The sequence below is a fragment of the Halyomorpha halys genome, unplaced genomic scaffold, assembly GCF_000696795.3.
Source record: "Halyomorpha halys isolate HHAL.00 unplaced genomic scaffold, Hhal_1.1 Scaffold1157.1, whole genome shotgun sequence".
Taxonomy (NCBI): domain Eukaryota; kingdom Metazoa; phylum Arthropoda; class Insecta; order Hemiptera; family Pentatomidae; genus Halyomorpha; species Halyomorpha halys.
Genome location: NW_027108759.1, coordinates 261,931 through 283,157, shown reverse-complemented (window position 1 = coordinate 283,157; position 21,227 = coordinate 261,931). Strand labels below are relative to the sequence as shown.

Below are 21,227 nucleotides of genomic sequence, written 5' to 3'. Positions count from 1 at the left end.
TTCGGAAATAAAGTTGATTATATAGATTCAAATTAAGGGTTTTCCGTTTCAAACAAATTCCTTAATGTTTAATTATACCGATAAGGTCTTATTTTTAAAAAATAAAGCAGTTTATTTAAACTTTTGAACATAAGTGCTGTTCTTTAAACTACTTCAGGGTTCAAACCCTAGAGAGTGTTAATATCGTTGTTATACGCCGCCATGATAGATAATTCTTAGTTTATTTCATCTGCTACATTATGTTTTATTCCAGTTATTAAAACATGTATGATTAGTGAGTATAACGTTCGGAAATGGTCATTTGTCTTTTAACCAGATACTTTTACTATTTAGTTGATGTGTCTTTTTCCTGATTAATTGTAATGGAAAATACGCTGTTTCTCCTGTAAGGTGGCAATTCGCCTCACATTAGATGTTCTTATCTATCTTAGGAATTTCTGCAAGCAAAGAAGAATTGTACTTGTTTTATAGCATTCGTCAATTATCTGTCTGGTTGAGTCTGGGGTAACCGCTGTAGTGAATTAGTGTTTATTTACATTTCGAATATGTTCTTTCCGGGCAGGTGTCCACAACTTTAAGCGGGCAAGTTTATTTAAAGGTAAGTAGAAGTTTAATTTAAAATGTTCTTGTTTTTTATAGTTTATCTTATGTCCACAAAACTCATTTAAGATCATAAAAGAAATAGTTTAAGTGCCTCCATATAATGGAAAGTATTGTTTTGTGACACCTGATAAATATTGCATACATGGTCCTTGTTTAAACTCTTCCAAGTTAGATTCCATATTTTGTTTTGAGGAAGGCATTGGGAGCAGTTACACTTACCTTGAGGTTAAAACATGTCTTTATTAAACATATATACTATCTCCTCTATTATGGGTTGTACATAATGAGTTGTTTCTAGCATTTGTCACTATTGTCATTATATTTGTTGTTTTATTTTTTTAATGATGTTAATACTCAAGTGCTCCTTATTAAGCTGACATTTGTGTTACTTATTCTTTTAAGTGAAGTGTTTTGTTTACCTTTATCAACATTTTAATTGTTTAAAGAAATGAATATATATTAGGCATATTCAGTTTTACAGATCCTTTATCTAAACCAATTTTTGTTGTACCTTTTTAATTTAAAGTTGATTTTTAAGGTTTTTTTTTATATTTCAATAGTTTTTAGTTCATTTTTTTGACTCTAAAAGTTATTACTGAAAATAAGAGTTATTAGAGACAGATAATTATCCATACACATTAGAATAAGTTATTTAGTATTTGTAAATAATTTAGCTTTAATTTGGTAATGATACACCTTCTTTCTATTTTCAATGAAGTTGATGTTTTCCTACTTAAATTATGTTTCATTCTTAAATTATAATACTTATTTTGCTAATTTACATCTGAAATTATTTCTTCATTCCAAAACTTTTAAGGATCATGACTAAGTAGCTTTTCCTTTAAATCTGTTCCTACAACCTCAGTGATTGATATGGTGGTTGTGAACAGTGTTCATTAATTGTAATTTTCAAATATTGTGGAATAATATTTCAATGTTTTGAATTCTCTAATTATTATCTTGCCAATTTTATGTTATACCCTATTATTTACTTAATTTAAAAATTAAATGAGTATACTAGTGGGAGTAATGCATAACTATAATGTTTATAATATCAGTTAACAAATTTATAGGTAAAAGAAACAAAATATACAACTTAATATTTATTTACATTTTGCTACATCTATTTCTAGGAATCTATTGGCTATATTTATTTACATTTCCTGCATAGATTAAGTTATTCCTCTTGTTCATATGAATTAATAATAAATACATATGTTTAAATGTTTTTATTTTTTACTAGCTTTACCCAGCCACGTGTTGCTGTGGCTGAGTCTGATTAAACATGAAAGAAATTAAAACTAAAGTACCTAACTTACTAGAAACATGTTTTACTTCACAATGCTTGTAGAAATGCAATATTTTTCGTTGTTCCACTGGCTATGTGTGTATAGAGATTGTCTATATTAAGCGATATACATATTTATGATTTGGCTTCATAAATTACAAAAAATTAATCATTTCATTTATTGTAACCTTCAAATGGATACAGAGCAATATCAGCAAACATTATTTTTTGTGCTATTTTCAAATTTTTTTTATTAGAAGAAACCCCTTCTGAACATTACAATATTTAATATTGTTTAAATTAATTATATTGAATTAATGATAATATATCAGTAGATATAAAAAAACTAAATATATGGTGTTTTGTCAGTTTTCATCCAGTTTTAGTGAAAGTGCAGTATAAAAATGGTTTGTTATCTTATTGCTAATATTGCTCCAGTCAGGACCTATGTATCCATGCAATTAAGTATCTTTACAATGAGCACCAGTATGTTAAAGATTTCTTTTGATATCTGAAGAAAATAATGACTCAACTGATCTAAAGGAAACTAAGGAGTGCCTTAAGGCTCTATAATCTGCAAAAAATGGCCTTAAAACGGACATAATTAAATAAATTAGAACTAGAGATATAAAATACAGATTTTATGTATTTGAAACAACTATTTCATGCTAATAAGGCTTTAAGTCTAAATGGTATTAATATAGGGTGAAATTAAACTTTCCAACAGTTATAATAAAGTGGGATTTGAAAAATGCAGAGGAGTTTTGTGGGATTATATCATCAATAGATAGGGGTAGAGAAAAAATCATGCTCAAAAATTTGTAATGTCTTAGATGAATGGTAATTAATAGTTTCACACAATTCTAAAATAAATATGATTTGTGTTTTCATTGAAGAAAAATTGTCTCTTAAGGATTTTATAATTTTCTAAAATTTGAAACAATTTTATGGAATTGGAAATATTTTTTCCTATTTTTCAGAAAGAAACTAAACGATTTGTATATAACATCTATGAACAAAAAAATATATAGTTTCTATGTTTTGCTATGCTAAAGTTTAATTTTGTTTATAACTTTCTTACTTTCACTTACCAATATATGGAATAAATAGTAAGGGAAAGTATTGCAATCATGTATTCAAATTAAGTTTTTGATGGAAACGTGGGTTTTGAAGGACCCCTAAGTCCAAATAACCAAGTCTCGCAAAATGGTGCATGCATGGGTCTACTTGTATGGGAATAGTCTAGTTTATACTGGATAAATCCAGGATTCCAATGGCTAAGAAAAAAGAATAAATCACCCATTTAGATAAAAAAAAACTGTTTAAATTGGTTAAAAAATCTTCGATAAGCAATTGCATTTTTATTTATATGGATGTTTTTATTGTGGTTTCTTAGTTTTTTCTAGGATTGTTAGTAACAATATCTTTTGTTGTAATTGAGTTGAAGTTTTATCTATATAACCATGGTTAGACATAAACTTTTAATTAGAAAATACTAGTTAATGTAATTCACTGTACACTAAACATTTTTTGTTTTGTATTCTGGTGTCATTAGGGAGAAAATAACTTTTGTAAATTATGGGTTGACTTGAAAGAATGTCAAGGCAACATTATCTGAGATCTATTAAAAGTCAACAACTGTTATCCATTAAGTTATAATCATTTCAACAGTCATTATTAATAAATATGCATAATACAACCTATGCCTAAAATGCACTAGACTTGTGACTGAAAGGAAGCACTTATATATGAAGAATTATGCTATTAGCACTGTAACTTATTGATGGGGCTTGTGATTATATTAATTTCAAAATATAAATAATTGTTTTTCATGATTCCAACACACTTACAGAGATTCAACCTACAAATTTACTTGGGAGAGAAAAAGTACCAAATAATAATTAAAAAAATTATGTATATTTAGTATAACTGCTGATTACAAAACTATCTCAACAATACTTGGGGTCAAAGCTGCACAAAAATTTTCCACCAATCCTTTTGTTGTATAAGTGCGGTAGCAGTAGTGTAATACTGGGGGATTATTTTTAATTAAAAAAAAAATATCTGGACACAAAAAGAGATAATTCATCATCAATTTTTAAATATTTTTGAAATAACTGTATATATATTTCATAGGAAAACTTATATAAAAAAAAAATAATAATTTTTTAATTACCCTCTATTTAAAACCTTATAATATTTTAAGTAATCTTAATTTTATTGCACCTAATGACAATATGTGTATTTTAAGTCAAACATTTTAAAAAACTTTTATTTTAGTTCTTTTTTACATTGTGATTTCATACTTCATTCAAAAACTTTTGTTATATTATAATTATTTTTTAGTTTTTATCATTCCTCTATTATGTTATAGTTTGGAAGTTTTCAAGAATCAATGAACTCAGGCCAAATACCAGTGGGCAGAGTGTTCAATAATTTGAGGTCAGTAAGATCTATTTAACAAATTAAGTATGCTGAAAAATTCATATTAGACTTTTGGAAAAACTCTGTTAAGATGGTTTTGTTTCTTTTCTGCTAGCTCCAATTTGATCTAATTTTCTGCTAAGTTTATTCCTTTTCAATAAAGGAAGAAAAAGGTGTAGAAAAAAGTGTGTTGTAATGTGAACAAATACAGATCTTATTAAGTAGGATCTAGTTGGAGAGTTCTTGAGACTCCAGGCCTCTTGTTAAGAATGCTCTTAGTTCATTGAAACCCATATATGCTTAACTTGGTGGTTCCTTAGAATAAATTTGATTTGTAGATATGCAATTAAAAAGTATATTTGAAATTTCTTAGTAATGAAATATTTTTGTTGACAGTTCATACATCAATAATAATTCTAAAAAATTAAAAATTTTATATTAAGTTTGTTCCAGCACCACTGGCTTTTGAAAAACCTGGCATGAAAATGGGTAGTACAGTTTTCAGTTCCAAAACTTGCATACTACATGTGCCTGCCAATTTGATGACAGTCAAAAGTAGGTCATTGGAACAATTTTGTTATAAAAAAATTAGTTTCATGTAGAAAGTTCTTTTAAAAAATGAAATTCATAATTTCTGAAGAAAAAATTAAATATATTGATATTACTATTATCTAAAATATTCACCTCCCCGGATCTAAGCAAAGGATTGGATTAAATTCTTAAGTGGTCCAGATACTTCCTTTATTGAACTACTTCCTTTTTTTCTTCAATAGTTTTACTGTTGTCCACTTATCAAAATTGTCTTCTGATAAGATCTATCCATCATAGGAAGTGTTTCTTTTTCTTCTTTAGTAATTAGTAAAATAACAGGAATTAGTTATGAGAGGTTGTATGATAGCTTAATCTACCACGTAAAGCCCTTACCACTTATCAATAATTGATTGTGGACTGTACTTGTGATAGTGGCAAATAACATCAATCTAATTTCTTGGCTAAAAATTGTTTACATTTTGTCACAGTCATTTTTACTTACCTGCACTTCGCAACGTAATATGCTGGATTGATTTTGTTTCACACTATTTTCTTGAAAGTTTTAGTTATCAGAATATGTCCATCTTTCTTGTGTGTATATTCTACTTTAGATGAAAAAAAATAAAACTTACAAGTTTTCTCTTTTTATTTTGTATAGTCCACAAGAAACTTCTGCTAAGTCATCATCAGAGAACTAAATTTTCCGAGGATGACTCTTTAAAAGCTCCTCCCTTCCTTCCTTTTTTTCATATTTGTACAACAGAATGCCTGTTCTATTGTTTCATCAAGTATGACCCAGTCACACAATAATTCATTATCTAGCTTGAATAGGTCAGATAGGCATGAAGAAACCATATCTAGTAAGTGATTTGAACATTGTATATGGAATTTTATGGCCTTATCTTCCAGAAGATGAGGCATTCTAGCATCTTTGCCATTTTTCATGAGTATAATTTCTCTCTTCTTTTGAAGTGACCCTTTAGCTCTTCATGTCTTCTTCAGTATATCTGGTTGCATTTATCTGCCTTCTGTTATTAGTTTTTAACTTTCAAATATTCTTACATTCTAATTTGTCAGAACTCACATAACAGATATAAGATCATAAATCATGCCATACCATTTGACTGTTAGCCCTTAGTGGTCAGGTGCAGATATGACTCATCCTCATGATAATTTTGTGAGAAGTTGTAATAAAAATTCCTAAGAGTTATGCCAGTGACTCTACATTTATTTCTCTAAACCAATTTGTTATTTGGTAATTACTAATTCCAATTTTCTTTTTCTTTAAGATATTCTATACTAATTCAGATTAAAAAAAAAATAATTGTTGGGTTATATTTTTACTAATATTAGTGAACATTTTTATTGGAAAATTTATGTAAATTTTTAAGGTAAATTCATTGAGGGGATCTGAAGTTCTCTTATTCTTTTATTTCTTATCCTGACCCCTAGTTTTGCCCAATATATTACGCATTTCAGTAGCTGTAATCCTACTAAAATGCTTGTCTTGGGTGACCCAGCTTCCACTGCCATAAGGCATTATTATAAAATAGTGTTGGAAGAAATATTGCTTTAAAGATGTGGAGTTTGATGTTCTTACCTACTTACCTCTTTCCCACAATAGTATTGCATATCTGGTAGTAAATATTATTTGCTTTATTTATACTATTGGATACTTCTTGGTCTATTTTACCAGATTTATTAAAAATTGTTCCTAGGTAGGTATAGAAGTCCACCTTTTCCAATACTTCATCATTGCACTCTATCCTTACATTGCCCATATCCACTTCATCTCTGGCAACAGTCATAACCTTGCTCTTGCGGCTGTTATTACTCATTCCTTTGCAAGCAAGTTCTTCTTACCATTCTTTACTAGCCTGTTACAATTTTTCTTCTGAGTCTGTCACCAGCACAATATCGTCTGCATATAGAAATGCCTGTACTTGAACTGTCCTCATGTTCCACATACCGACTACAGTGGAAGCAGTTCTTCTGCTTATTTTGTTTATTTCATCTATAAATACAAAAACAATAATGGACTGAAGCTATCTCCTTGTTTCACACCTCTTTCCAAAGAAAATGGCTTTGACTCTCAGCCAGTGATACGCACTATTCCTTTAGGGTGTTGATATGTTAATTTAATCGCTTCCAGGTCTGCAGGAATTCTGTTGGGTCTAAGTGCCCTCTAGATTTCATATCGGGGTGTTGAATCAAAGGCAACTATTAGGTCCAAAAAAGCAATATAATTGCTCCGATTTCTCTTATATTATATAATTTTTCTTCTATTTATAATTAATTGGTTAATTATATATTTTTTAACAGGTGATACTTATGTGAGGAGATGTCTGAGACGCCAGGTAGGGGCTACCTTCCTCCCACAGTACCTGCACCAGGACCTCATAGACGGCAGTGGTCATCATTTAATTATTTTGCAGCAGGACAGTGGCAGGGAAAGCAACCGTTCATCATGGCACCATCTTCGCCCCCTCAATCTGAAAGTATGGACCTATCGTCACGCCCTGAAGTGAATGGTGGGGAAGTGAATGGAACAGGTGTAAGTGTTATTGCTCCGAATCCTCTAATTGCTGAGGAGAAGCCTGGAAAACTTCCTACTGAAAGTGCTAGAGGTTTTGAGGCAAAACCAGAACCATTTATGGTTTCAAAGACTTTTACGAATTTGTCCACTGGTGAAAAGATACAAAATCAGCCCAATGAAGGAACGACTCCTCCTAATGTTTTAGCAGAAAATAGAACTTCTCCAGTGGAAGAAAAGGTTTTGCCACATCCTGAGGTACCGGTCGAAACACCAGCTCCACCTAGTGAATCTGCTGCTCATCCTGTTGATGCACAAAAAAGTGTAGAAGCTGCTGATCATGTAGAATCTCTTCTTGAGAATATGTTTCAAGGTGAAACAAAACCTTCTGTTATAGTTGCCAATTGCTCACGTCCTCCAGTTTTAACAGAGGATAAAGTTGTTGAGATTCTTCAAGATTCGTCAACTTCTATTAAAGAAGAACCAAAAGATAGTCAATTTATGGAAGTTGAATCAGAACTTGAAAAAATGTTTGCTGGAATAGAAGAAGAAAAGCCACTAATTCCTCCAACTACAGAAACATTGGTTATACAACCTGAAAAGAAAGTAAAGAAACAATCAAAACCTAGGCAGAGGAAATCTACAGATTCAGTTGAAGGGAAAAAAAGGAAGGCTAAAAGAAGGGAAAGGCAAAGACCAAAGAAAACAAAACGGGAAAAAGAAAATTCTAATGATTCAAGTACTCTAAGTAGGAGTGTCCGTGGTCCTTATGTGCATGTTGAAGGGAGTAAAGAGGCTCCTCAATATGTTAGTGTGGTTAACAGTGCTGGTAAAGAAGAGGAGGAGAAAGATCGTGGTGATAGAAGAAAACACCAAACATTAGTTGAAGGTTTGTAGTTTCTGTTTTATATTAATTTTTTTTCTAAGCAATTGAACTGTGTGCACAACACAGAAAAAATGTTTAATTTTCAGCTATAGCTCCTCTATATTCTTATTTAATAATCCACTACTTATATCAGTAGTAATATCTTTAAGGACTATTTACTAAATGATTAACTTATTGTTTATTATAAAATAAATAATAAGTTTGTGAAATTAGAATTGATATCTATTGTTATTGTTATAAATGATAATTTTTGGGGATACATTACAATTTCGTTCCATTTTTCGTTATTACAATATTATATTCTATCTTTGTATTCTTTATTTTCCTAATGAAATTAAGAGTTAAATAATATTCATTTCCAGTTTATTTTATATAGTATTGGAAGGTCAGAATGTTATACAGGGTACTATAATAAATTAATAGAAAAATAGGACTTCATATGTAGTAGTTTATTTGATTGGGCTCTGTTTCATAATGAGTACAATCTTTTTAGTATATACTTTATTATGAAACAGAGCCCAATCTTATTTACAAATTAAATTGACAAGGGTAGCTCTAAAAATATTCCCCAGAACGGCCATTTAAAGCAGGATTGTTTAAGACTGCTTGTGTACTATTTAGAACTGACAAAAATTTGTAAGTATGATAGCCTTATTACTACCAAAAGAACATAAAGAAATTCACTTTTCTAAAAGGTTTTGTTTGGGAAGGAGTTATGAAGTATGCAAAAAGGGAGAATTTATAGCTACAAAAGAAAAATAGGTATATAATTGAAAATGTTAGTTCTTTCTAAAATTTATTAATTTTTTTTTCAAATTAATGCCCAGCTAGCACATACAACAACCATGTCAAATGTAATGAAAATAAAATCAGTTTAGGGTTTGAAGAAGTATTTAATCATTTGCATTCAGCACAATGTTTTCATTCACCATCATTTAGATTAGGGGTGGCTAACTAGTTGATCGCGAGGTTGATTGTCGATCGCTCACAATGTCTGGAATGGAATTTTGTAAACCCTGAACTTTGAAGCGATTGTAGAGGACAAAACTTTCTAGTAATAGTTTACTGCATTCTAGGAATTTAGGAAGGTCATAAATTCCTAAAATTCTGACAGCCTGACACTGATCTCTGCTAAAACCGCACAATATATTATGACTTACGTGTTACACTTGTCACCGGATGCAGCGCATGAACTCATTATTACTATTATCTTTGTCAGGATATACACCTAATTATGATTCCTTGGTTAGACATACAAACTCAGTCTTCCCATTAATGTTAAGGCAACATAATAAATACTAAATTTGTCTTTATGTGGAGCAACTTTGAATTAATAAATATTGTTAATAATTATCCATGTTCTTTTAATTCCCTTGGATGTGAGTTTTTGGCCCTTTAAATAATTATTGTTGATTTACATAGCTACTTATGTACGTAGATAAGCCTTATATCTATATTTCAGTACAAGGTGTACTCAGTGAGCTCTTGATAGATTAGTAAAAATCTATCTTGAACAAGTGTTGGAAAATATATTATAGTACCGCATGTACGGAATACTGCTATCAAAAGTTGGGTCTGGAAATTTATTTTCTTTATGAGCCTATATCTTTAAAATGTAATAAGTGGCCTAAAAAATATAAAATAGTTTTGAACATATATTTCACTTATCTACCCATATCTCACTGGAATGCACCTTATACTGAAACACAGTGTATAAACATAGTATGCATTTCACACCCCTAAGACTAAGCCTATTTAAGTCAATCACGTCAATTTGAACTTAAAAAGTGGATCTTATATACTGAAAAGTTGGCCACCCCTGATTAAGAATATTATACTTTATTTGCTGATGCCTACAATTTATTTAATTTAACTACAACTATTTTTATTTTCCCTAATTTCTCATATTATTTATGATTTATAAAATGGAGCAGTCATCACCTACAGTTTTTTCATTGATACTTTTTATTAATAAATTCTTTATACCAACAATTCTTGTTATATATAATTATAATAATATGGATACAGTGATCACTCTGAATTTAAACATTATTAAGGTGGTTCTGTTTGTTACATGCCAAAGGTGTTTATTTTGGTTTCTATTGCATTAGTATTGAGCAAAGAGTACTTACAGTCAAAGCTCCTTCTTAAGGGTTCTGTTATTCATGTCTTTGATATTCTTGAATTAAAAAAATTGTGACCACTTCTTGAATTTTTAGTGAAAATTTCTTCATTCTCAATCCAAAATATACTAGATGTTTATAGTACTTTGGAATAACAGGTATTCCTTTACCAGTTACACTTCAAAACAATCAAGTATCGAAGTATAAGCAAATAAGTCGACTGATTGACTTCAAATGCTTTGACAAAACGCCGCTGATTTATTTGGCCATGATGACTGAATCTTTTGTTTTATTGCTTCAACTTGTCATTTGTTGCAGTAATTACGAGTGAATAACACGAGTCTCTTTTGCTTTGTTCACGATTTATATCGTTTGGTCTCTTTGGGTATATTCTTATATTACATCAACGAATATATTGTTGATTAAATTTTATATACAAATATGTCTACTTCATATAGTGTATTTTTTTTTATTTAATAGTATAACATTGGGGGAGGGGGAGGTGCAGTCAGCAAATATACATAAATAAACAAAATTTATTTGTTTGTGCCGACCTGAATTCCAGGCCTTTTATCAGGGCTGAAAAACAAGAGGAGATAACTTTAATTCAAAGACCATAAAAATAATAAGAAACAAACTTGGAAATATACATAGCAATCAGTTAAGTAGACAGTAGTTAATTGATAGTAATAGGAGATTAAATATAATTTTGTAAAGGTAAGAATTATACGAAGTAACTGATTAAAAAAACATACAGTGTTGATATGATTTTAATTATAAAAAATTTCTATTTTTAGTTGGTTTCATTATTTACTTGAACACTGTGATTTTTAAATTTTTTTATCATTTATTTTGTATAATTCTTACCTCTACAATATTATATTTTATTTTCTAGGATTAATCAACTACTATTGTTTTGTATATTTTCAAGAGTGTTTCTTATTATTTTATTTTAATTTTTATGATCTCTGAATTAAGGTTGTTATCTCGTTTTGTTTTTAACCCAGATGAAGGCCTGAAATTCAGGATGAAACATCTTCCAACTATTAACACCTCATTTTATATTTTTTTATGATTACTATAGGTAAACATACTGATTTATTCTCTCCTTTTTTTTTTTTTTTTTAAGGACGAGTTAAAGGATCTAATTTATATAGCAGTACATTATCTTCAAGGTACAATTCGCAAAGTGTTGATTCTAGTTGGGTCTGTGTCTTTTGTAAACTGAGAGCACATTGTGAAGGAGGTTTTGGTAAGTATGGTGCCTGTATGTTCATATTAACCTACATTTTATAAATTTAGTTAAGGACATGGTTGGATAAAGGTGCTTTGTGAAATTTTGGGGAAAATAAGGATTTTTGCTTTGAACAATATTTTAAGTACTTCTTTCTATTTAGCATCCTGTTTTATTTTTCTAAACGTTAAATATTAGTAATTTACAGAAGTTGAAGATTTAGTTGTTTAATTGAATAAAAAATCATTGGTGTTCAATCTTTTTTCAGATTCATATGTTTGTAATATAACACCTTTATTCATTTTTGTCTTCAATTAGTTTAATCATTCTTTTAGTTACAGTGATGATTATTTGAATGATTTAATCAGTAATTATGGATAGAAACAAAACCCAGATTAGATATGTAGTTTATCAGTAATTGTGGATAGAAGCAAACCTCAGAATAGATTGTAGTTTTATTATTGAGTGATAAATGTACTACTTAAAATTTTGGTAACAAAATAATTATTAATATAATTCAATGTTGAATGTTTCATAGTGAGAAAGGAACACAGATGAGTGTAAACATGTGTTCCACAAGAGTTTATTGTAGGAACACATTTAAAATTTATACTTATCTGTGTTTTCTTCTTTTATCATTCTCTCTTCATCCCACTCTCTATCAATCCAACCAAATTCTACTTGAACTGAACTCCCTCTTGACCTTTTGTACCTTTCTTTACTGCCACCTGGCCGGTCCATCTTCCTATAATTATTAATAGTATAATAAAATAGTTACCACATTACTATTTCCTTGATATACCATATGGTTTATCATTAACATTAATATACTACAGTTAATATTTCAAATAAGACAATTTTGGGCAAAATTAAATAAAGTAATTTTGATAAATCTTGATCATTAGTAAATTAATATAAATTAGGTTAAGTAATTTTGGAATTCAATCTATATTATACAATTAATCTCTACATAGGAGTATATGTAAATTGGAATTTAAAGAATAAAACATTAGTTATAGAAGCTTTTATTTTCTTGATATTTTCTATTCTCCCATTTTGCTTATCTATCCATTTTCATAAATCTTGAAGCATAAAAGTTGATAGACCTTTCCCCAGGTTAAGATCCCTGGCATGCATCTTCTCCAAATTTGTATTTTGTTCGTCTTGTACCTTTGTTTTATTTTTGAAAGATATAAGTATAAATAGTAGAAACAGTTTGATCATTTGGAATATAAACATAGTAGTTTACCTCTCCAGAAATTTCATTATTTTTTCTCTATCTTTAAAGTAAAATTCTTTAAAGATTTAAATTTGAAGTATTGAGGTACAAACACTTAAGCATCTTTTCTGAATGCCTGGCATGTTTTCTTGGGCTTGCTTAAATTGAATTAGAAGCCACTGCTACTTTACTGTTATCCATCCATTTATGAAAAAATAATGACTTCTTCTTTCTTGATGATCTGAAAACAAAATCCTTCTATCATTTTTGGTACCCAGTCTTTGATTAGTCATGTGATCTGTTCAAGAGATTGTTCTGATAATTAATCAATACAAGACCAAGTATATGCATACATATGGCACTGAAGCAACACAAGGATTCATAAAGTTCGGTCTCTTCAAATTTCAGAAGGGACCAAACACTAATAGATAACTTGTATCTACGCTCTATAATTAGCTTAAAAATAATATTTCCCTCACATTTTGCAAGGAATGAAATTATTTTTTCAATAATGTGATCAAGGAATAATTTCCTAACTTTATTCTTAAATTTAATAGCTGAATTATCGAATACATTTAAATATTAATGAAATTAAATCTGTACCGCTACTACCCATGAAGGGTCAGGGGTGCAGTACTTTGTACGGAAGCATTGTTACCAGACCAATAGTTGTGCGAGGAGGTGATTTGGTCGGAATCACGCTTGCTAGCCGATGATTCAGTTGTTAACTGTATTAATAAAGTTAGGAGATCGTTCATTCACATGTATCACAAACATGCAAATATTATTAATTTACAATAATCTGTTTCTCCTGTTATTCTCGGTAATTAGTAGCAGCTGCTTCATAGCTGATTTTGTGTTCCTATAATATTTTTCTTGAAAAATATTATAACTTGCAGGAATGAATCAAACTCTTCTTGAAAATCAAGACAATTTTTGTTGAAATAACTAAGCAAAGCGATTATTATGACCAGAATAAGAAAAAGTCTTTAAGTAATAGGGAAAAAATTTATGCATTTCCTCATCTCAATCAACAGTTAAAAACAAAATACCTGTTATTCATTCCTAATCACTTCTGATCCATAGTGCACATACCATAACATTAAAAAAACACTAGTGGTGGTGAGGGGATTCTATATTTGCTTATTGACTGCATTGGCTCCCGAGTTTTCACCCACGAGACGGAAAGGGTACAAGAAAATGGAAGCAGTCGTTTTTCTAAATTCAGTTAGTTTTATGTATCCTTACACCTGTATATGAAATGTTTAAAGGAAAACTCACAGTTTAAGTTTATATTCCTTCTTTTTTTTTTTTTTTTCTTTTTTTTTTACAGTATTTTAATAATGGAATTATAAATATGAATTTATTGAGGAAATTATTAATCATGTATTTTGAATTAAAAGGTGGAGAACCTGCGGGTGACTTGTTTGGACCATATATATTAACTGTTCCAAAGGGAGGAGAAGTCGATCGTGGGTTTCCAGGAGACAAAGAAGTGTCAGCTGAACAAAAAAAAAGAGGGGGAGGTAAAGCAGCATCACTTAGAGCAACTGGATCTGTTGAAGCTTTCTTAAATAATTTTACAAAGAAAGTTAGTTTTATTTTTTAAATTAATTCATTTTATGATTTGTGCTTAAAAAGTTTATTATTGAAAAATGAAAATAATAATCATTTTCATTATTATTATCATTGCATATCTACTATTTTTGTCTGTATACAAGGGTATGCAGAGAAAAAAAAGTTTATTTTATGTATTTGTATCCTTTATGTGTATCCTTTACACTTTTTAACTCTAGTAATGGTATCTTTCTTTTGATTTTTTTTTTATTCATTACAATCTGTTAATATAATTTTTGTTACATCTTGTCTTTTGTAGCTCTCAAGAAAGCTCGTGCAATGAGCTTAAATGTTGGTATGGAATAAGTAGTTTTCGTCCATTGTTTGTTAATGTGACCACTATCCTGATCATCCTCTGCTAGATTACTGCAGTTAACTGCTCTATTCATGAAATAAATTAACATAAAATTTTTATTTAATTTATTTCAGAAATTAGTTCTGATATACAGATGTTATGTTTTTAGATTATATAAGATTGTTTAACCTGATTTTAAATTTTCCAGAATAAGAAAAATTCATCTGGAATTCTTGATGAAGCTGGTGGAGAAAAGGAAGTTTGGGTTCATGAAAAATGTGCTATTTGGGCTCCAGGCATTTATTTAGTTGGTCCTCATCTTGTGGGTCTCGCTGAAGCTGTTGCTGCTTCCACAACTACAGTATGTGCTTTGGTTAATTTTTTTTATATTTTCTTTCCATCCTTATGTTTATTAAGATAAAATATTGTAGAATGTAGTCAACTTATTAATTAATTGTTAAAAAAAGCATCACTTTCTTGGTTTTCTGTTTTTTGTTAATATGACACAGTCTTCATAAATTTCACGCTTGCTAGCTGATGATTCAGTTAACTGTATTGATAAAGTTAGGAGATTGTTCGTTCACATCAAATCTACCTCTTTCGATACATTTCTGGGGCCGGATGGTGTTTAAATCCGCACGATAATATTAAAGGTGGCCTATGTACCAGAACCACTTAGGCGGGGCGCACGATTTTGATATATAAAGGCAAAGGAGATGCAAATAATATATCATCCTGGAGGCCGATTATGATATATTCGATTGAGCGCCAAATTATTTAGAAGGTGCTTGACTGTGAACTTAGGAAACAGGTCACCTTCCATAGAAATCAAATGGGTTTTATAAATGCCTTCCGCGCACGTCAACGCGAGAATTATTGATGCAATGCAAAACTTTGTAAGTAAATATGGATATAAGCTCAATAGTGACCAAGGTTGTGTGGTCCTCGCAGGGTTTACGGATGACCAGGCGGTTTCAGCGTGCAACAGGGTTGCTGCGGAAAGAGTCATTGATAGCATAAGAGGACGTTCAAAGAAATCGGTTTGGCATTAAATCCTCAAAAGAGTGTGGGGATCGTCATAAATAAAGGAGAACTGAAATCGATGAAGCTCTCTCTCGGGAAACGAGATACCATCCTAACAGTGAAAGAAGGCGACACTGTAAAATATTTAGGATGCACATTCTCGGGAGAGCTACAGTTCAACGAGGATTGGGTGACAAAGTTTAATAAGAATCTGGATAAGCTTGTCATCCCGAGAAGAAGGTCAACATTGTCAACCAATATGTGTTCCAGGGTCTTACATACCCTCTCCTAATTGCTTCCCTCACAAAGCTACATCCTGAAATCCTAGATGGCATCAACACAATGATTCACAGAAGTGTTAAAGCCATTATAGGCTCCCTGCGAACACCTCTATGTTGATGTTGTATGCTCCGAGGAGGTACCGAGGTCTAGGCTTGATCTGCTGCCAATGGGAGGGTCCCCTACAACACTGGTCCATTGGTCAGTGGCTGTCAAATGTACCCGATGCTCTGTTCCAGTCCACTTTCGATTGTTCAGCCAAGATTGCTGAATGTGCCAATAGATTGGCATCGGAGTGTGGAAGCTCGGAAGTCGCTACGTGAAAATGCGTTCGAGGAATGGGCTAATTGCAGGTGGCAGGGTATTGGAGTACACCATTTCAAAGATACCCCGAGAGCAAATAAGTTTATATACGATAAACTAATACTTACGCGCTCAGAATGGTCCAATGCCCTGAAATTGAATATAAATTATGCACCCCTACGTGGAGTCCCAAGTGTCAGCGGACAAGATAGAGAAGTTAGGTCCCTCTGTCGTTAATGCAACAGAGCCGGAAACACCAGCACGTGTGTTGGGGAAATGCCCTAACAACTCCCTCCTCAAACACGCTGACATTGTAGAGTGAAATACGAGTTAATGAAGCTCCTAAAAAAAAGAGATTTTGTCTGCTTTGACAAAGTCTACTTCGTGTAGATACGGATGGATCCACAAGATATGCGGATATAGTTGCTTTTCCTAAGAAGGGGAAGTCTGCAATCATTCTGGATCCCACCGTGAGATATGAAAATAACGACCTTGATCAGGCAAGTAAGGTAGATAGGGAAATCTACGTTAAATGTATCCCTTTCCTCAAGGAGAATTTCCGTAAGAGCTTTGGAGAACGAGACTTCAACGTGAGAGGCCTCTGGTTCAGAGCCCGTGGAATGATTCCCAGCACAACTAGGAGCTTCATGGAGGAACTCGGGCTTCGATGTCCAGGAAGTGGCTAGAGAGAGGACAGAGAATATAATACTCGACTCCGTAGGAATCATCCACCACCACATGAATGGAAATTAATGAGTAAGGGAGTTATCCAGAGGAGGGATGGCATGCATGTATCGCATATCTTGTTGTTTTATTTATTACTTTATTATTTTTAATATTTGTTATATAGGGGAATTTGTTGATCAAATGAAATAAGGGTTGTGAAATGGAAGGGAAAGAAACAATGTAAAAAATTGAAAAACTTGTATTTAGTTTGTAGACTGGTATTAATTATAAAAGAAAAGTAAAAGAAAACTGAAGAAAAAAAAAGTTATCTTTCTATTATATTATATCATATAAAAATATGTAATTTATATATGTCTGATCACGGATTGATCAGTATGCTGTGTAATGTAGCAACCTGATGTATTTGGGCAGCATGAATGAATCAAGCATTTCTTTCTAAAACATTAATATTGTCTATTTAATTACCTACAATAATTTGATCTATTGATTGCTCATTTCATGTTTTGTTATTATATTCCTTAATATAGTTATTCAAATTTTTTCTTCATGTAGAAATGCAGTGTTTGTGGTGAGTATGGAGCTTGTGTCGGGTGTATAAGGAGAGGTTGCCAAGGAAGAGTTCACTATGGCTGTGGTCTTTCAAGTGGTTGGCATCTCAATGATGATAACTTTCTTTCTCTTTGTCCTAATCACACCATGATGAAGGTAATAAATAATAAAGTTATCCTTTTTTTCTTTTATTTATTTATTTTTTAATATCTAGTGGGAGTCCTTATTATGTGCTCCCTTAGGTTATAAGATTTTGTTTCTTTCAATTTATTGTAAACTTTTAATCAAAAGGAGTTTGTATTTCCTGCCTAAACATAACTGAAAATAGGCTAGTAATTAATTCTGGGAAAAAGAGTTGTTATATAGATGTATATTAGGGTAAACTTGCCAAAAAATGTGAGAGAAACATATAGGATAAAGGTTATATGAAGTTATCCATTTATATCTCTCCCAAAAATTCCTTCAGGTTATTTACCCACGAAATATTCCTTCCCCCACTACTATCAGACACAACTAGGTTTGTCTATCTTGAGCCTAGTCCTTTTCAATATCATGATCAATAATATTATTGATGCTGTTAACAAAATACCTGTTGTAAATACATATATTTATATGGATTGTAGTGCAGAATTGCTCTTAATGCCATAAGAATCAACCCTGGCCAAGCTTGGTGTTATTCAGAACAAAGTACCAAAACAACAACTAATCCTATAAGCTCCACGCATCTTTGTAGACTTAAGGTGCTCAATCAGAATGTCACCAGGGACTTAGTAGTAGTGTCCGACTGCCTTGGGAACTTGGAACCGCTGCTGCTGAGAGAATCTTATGTAATGCTGTGATGGGTTCATTTTTATTGCCTACTTGTTGGCAATGAAAAAGCAGATGTGCTTTCCTAAATAGGTTTTTATGAATCCGAACTAAACCTTCCCCTATTAAATAGTTCTGAAAACAAATGATTGAGATAAGTTAAAAACTTATAGCTAGAAGCAAAGATCTGTGGTAGGCAAATCATGGGTATTCTTTTTGAATGAGTTTATAGTGAGGAACCTAGCTAGGAGACAAAATACTGTTTAATATAGACTGATTACAATTTTATAGGAAAGCATTTTTTTAAATCGGTGTCTGCTTATACGTAAGTACAGATAGTCATAGTATGTCATATCCTGGCGTAAAACAAAATCATACCCCAGGTTTTTCTAACAATAATGACATACATTGTTTTGTAACATTTTTTCTTCTTTTTTCTTTAATGATTAATGAAAATTATATTACATCTGTAATCACTCTTGGATTAGTGTGTGCTAAGTTGTATTTGGAATGAAGTAATGATGATAACTTAGATGTATTGCTTGGTTATATTCATCACAAATTGTTTGAGAACCCATATCAATGAATTTCTGATTATTTATAGATCTATATTAGAAATTTTAGTTTATGATATTTTATATTGCTATTGGATTTTATAGTGTTTGCCATACCTACCAATTTGACAAATTTCATTTATAAAAGAAGTTAAGTTCATATTTAATTTTTTTTAGATTCTTCCTTATTTTTTGTTATATTATATTACTTGAATTTTGTCTAAAGTTAGTTTTTATGTTTCTATTTCATATATTTATTATGTTTCAGAAAGAAAAATTTCTAAAAGGGACGTGAAATGGTGTCATTTTGACATTGTATTCTATATCCATTTAGATGGTCCACTCAATGAGAACTGGAGAAAACTATTTACTGTAAGGATTCACAGAACAATTTATTGTTTGTACTTGTTCCATTGAGAGTGCAGTTAATGTATATTTAAACATGTATATAATGCATGTTATGCTGGTCTTTTTGATGTATTTTTATTTACAAAACATTACCAAGAGAGTATTTATGATGTAAGTACTGTAAACAATTTTGGAGGGCTGTGTATATATTTTATGATCTGCTGTAACGTTAAGGCACTTGATTAATGTTAATATTTAATTAATGTATAGCATATTTTTAATCATAAATATATATGATACATGTTCATTATTTATACAATTTATTTGATATTTCGGAGGGGAGGGGGAACTAGACAGTCATACTTAAAATGGCAAAAAAAAGTAAAACAATGAAACTGACAAAAATTGTGAATAATCATAGTGGTTTCACTACTATATATATATATGTATGTACTTGATAATTTAATTGAACAACTCAAAACGTTGTAAATCATATTTTAAGTATGCATTCGATTTAATTTTTTTTGCTTAGTTATATATAAATATAGATACGTATATATTTTTTTGTACAAGGATAAACACGAAGAGAAAATGAAATTTAAGAAGCATGATGTATGAATTTAGCATGTGAGAGATTCAGTATTGTTAAGTTTTGTGTATATTTGTTGTTAGTTTTAAATTATCTTTCACATATAAACTAAACTCTTGTACAAATATTGTATTATTTCCTGAGTGTTTGATATATTTCTTTCAGTGTATGTCTGTTTTTTAGTTAAATATTATGAAACATAGTGAAATGGGAGTGTATTGATTTTCTTTACTGTTAATTTTAATGCTACGTGACTACCTCCCTAATAAACTCTTTTTCACTAAGTGTTTGAAAATTATTGATTTTCAAGCATTATATTCTCATTTTTAATAATAGTCAATACATAAATTTTTATTTAATTTTAAATTTTATTTCTTGAAGCCTACTGAAGTATAACATTCTGCTTCTGTAGTTATGACTTTTAAATGAGTTTGTACTCAAGGAAGTTCCGTTCGTCAGTTAAGTGTCTACGTCATAATAGATAGGTTTTTGTTGTAGAAGAGAAGAACAATGGTAAGATAAGATCATAATGGAAAATATTATTAATTCTATTTTCATATTTAACTGGCCATTAATTTTTTTTTTTTTTCTATTTCAGGAATGTTAAATATTTTATTCTGATTTATATCTGCAAATTAGAATCCATTACCAATATTTGTAAATGTCATACTCAAAAATTAAAAAGAAAATTTACTTGTTCTGTATGCCTTATATAATAGTAGGTTCATGATAAAACTTATCAGCATCTAATAAAACAATTATATATATCATTATATGTATAAATATCGCTCATCTCCTTAATTCAGGAATTGGATTTTCCATTTAACCGTTTTTCTTGTTATAAAGTCAAAACAAAACTGATTTGTGAAGTATGCTGAAGATATCACACAGTTTCATTCGCAGATTCTGATTAATCAGTTTAATAAAATCTTCCTTCGGTAAGTGTTATTTGATTGTGTATTCAGTGTTGACGATGACCTTCAAGTTTCAAGCATGCCTTCTACCAATACTGCTGAACCATTGTGGATATATAGGATAGATAGGACTATAGAGGGAAATCTGTTGAAACCTCATTCATCCAAATAGTTTATTATTTATTACCATTCTATGCAACTAATGATAAAGCAACCGAGGATCTTCACATTTAACCATTACTGAAAATTCTTGTCAATTTTACCAATAATTTCCTCTCTTGTCATTTTCCCTGAGATTGATCCCAAATCCAATTGTTACTTGCTATAGTATCAACTGTGTAATTTTTATTCTATCCCTAAGACAATAGCTTCAAGTTAGCTAAAGAGAAAATTGAGGTTCAATTTGAATAAATCGTAACAA

The 21,227-nt window shown here is 30.6% G+C and overlaps 1 protein-coding gene across 5 annotated transcripts; it reads left to right on the top strand.

The window, feature by feature from the left end:
• Positions 1 to 171: 171 nt before the first annotated feature.
• LOC106688574 (transcription factor 20) lies at positions 172 to 20,662 on the top strand. 5 transcript variants are annotated; one of them, XR_001344335.3, is made up of 10 exons: positions 172 to 598; positions 4,266 to 4,333; positions 7,169 to 8,268; positions 11,518 to 11,640; positions 14,245 to 14,432; positions 14,962 to 15,114; positions 17,598 to 17,750; positions 19,224 to 19,327; positions 20,305 to 20,405; positions 20,491 to 20,662. XR_001344335.3 is itself a non-coding variant. In XM_014433094.3 (8 exons), the coding sequence occupies exons 3-8, from the start codon at positions 7,188 to 7,190 to the stop codon at positions 19,248 to 19,250; spliced, it is 1,725 nt and encodes a 574-aa protein (XP_014288580.1). In that variant the 5' UTR covers positions 172 to 598; positions 4,266 to 4,333; positions 7,169 to 7,187; the 3' UTR covers positions 19,251 to 20,592. The 5 variants fall into 5 exon arrangements, 1 of the variants encoding a protein (XP_014288580.1); XR_001344336.3 differs by lacking the exon at positions 20,305 to 20,405; XR_010843308.1 differs by having other exon boundaries at positions 19,224 to 20,405.
• The last annotated feature ends 565 nt before the right edge of the window (positions 20,663 to 21,227 follow it).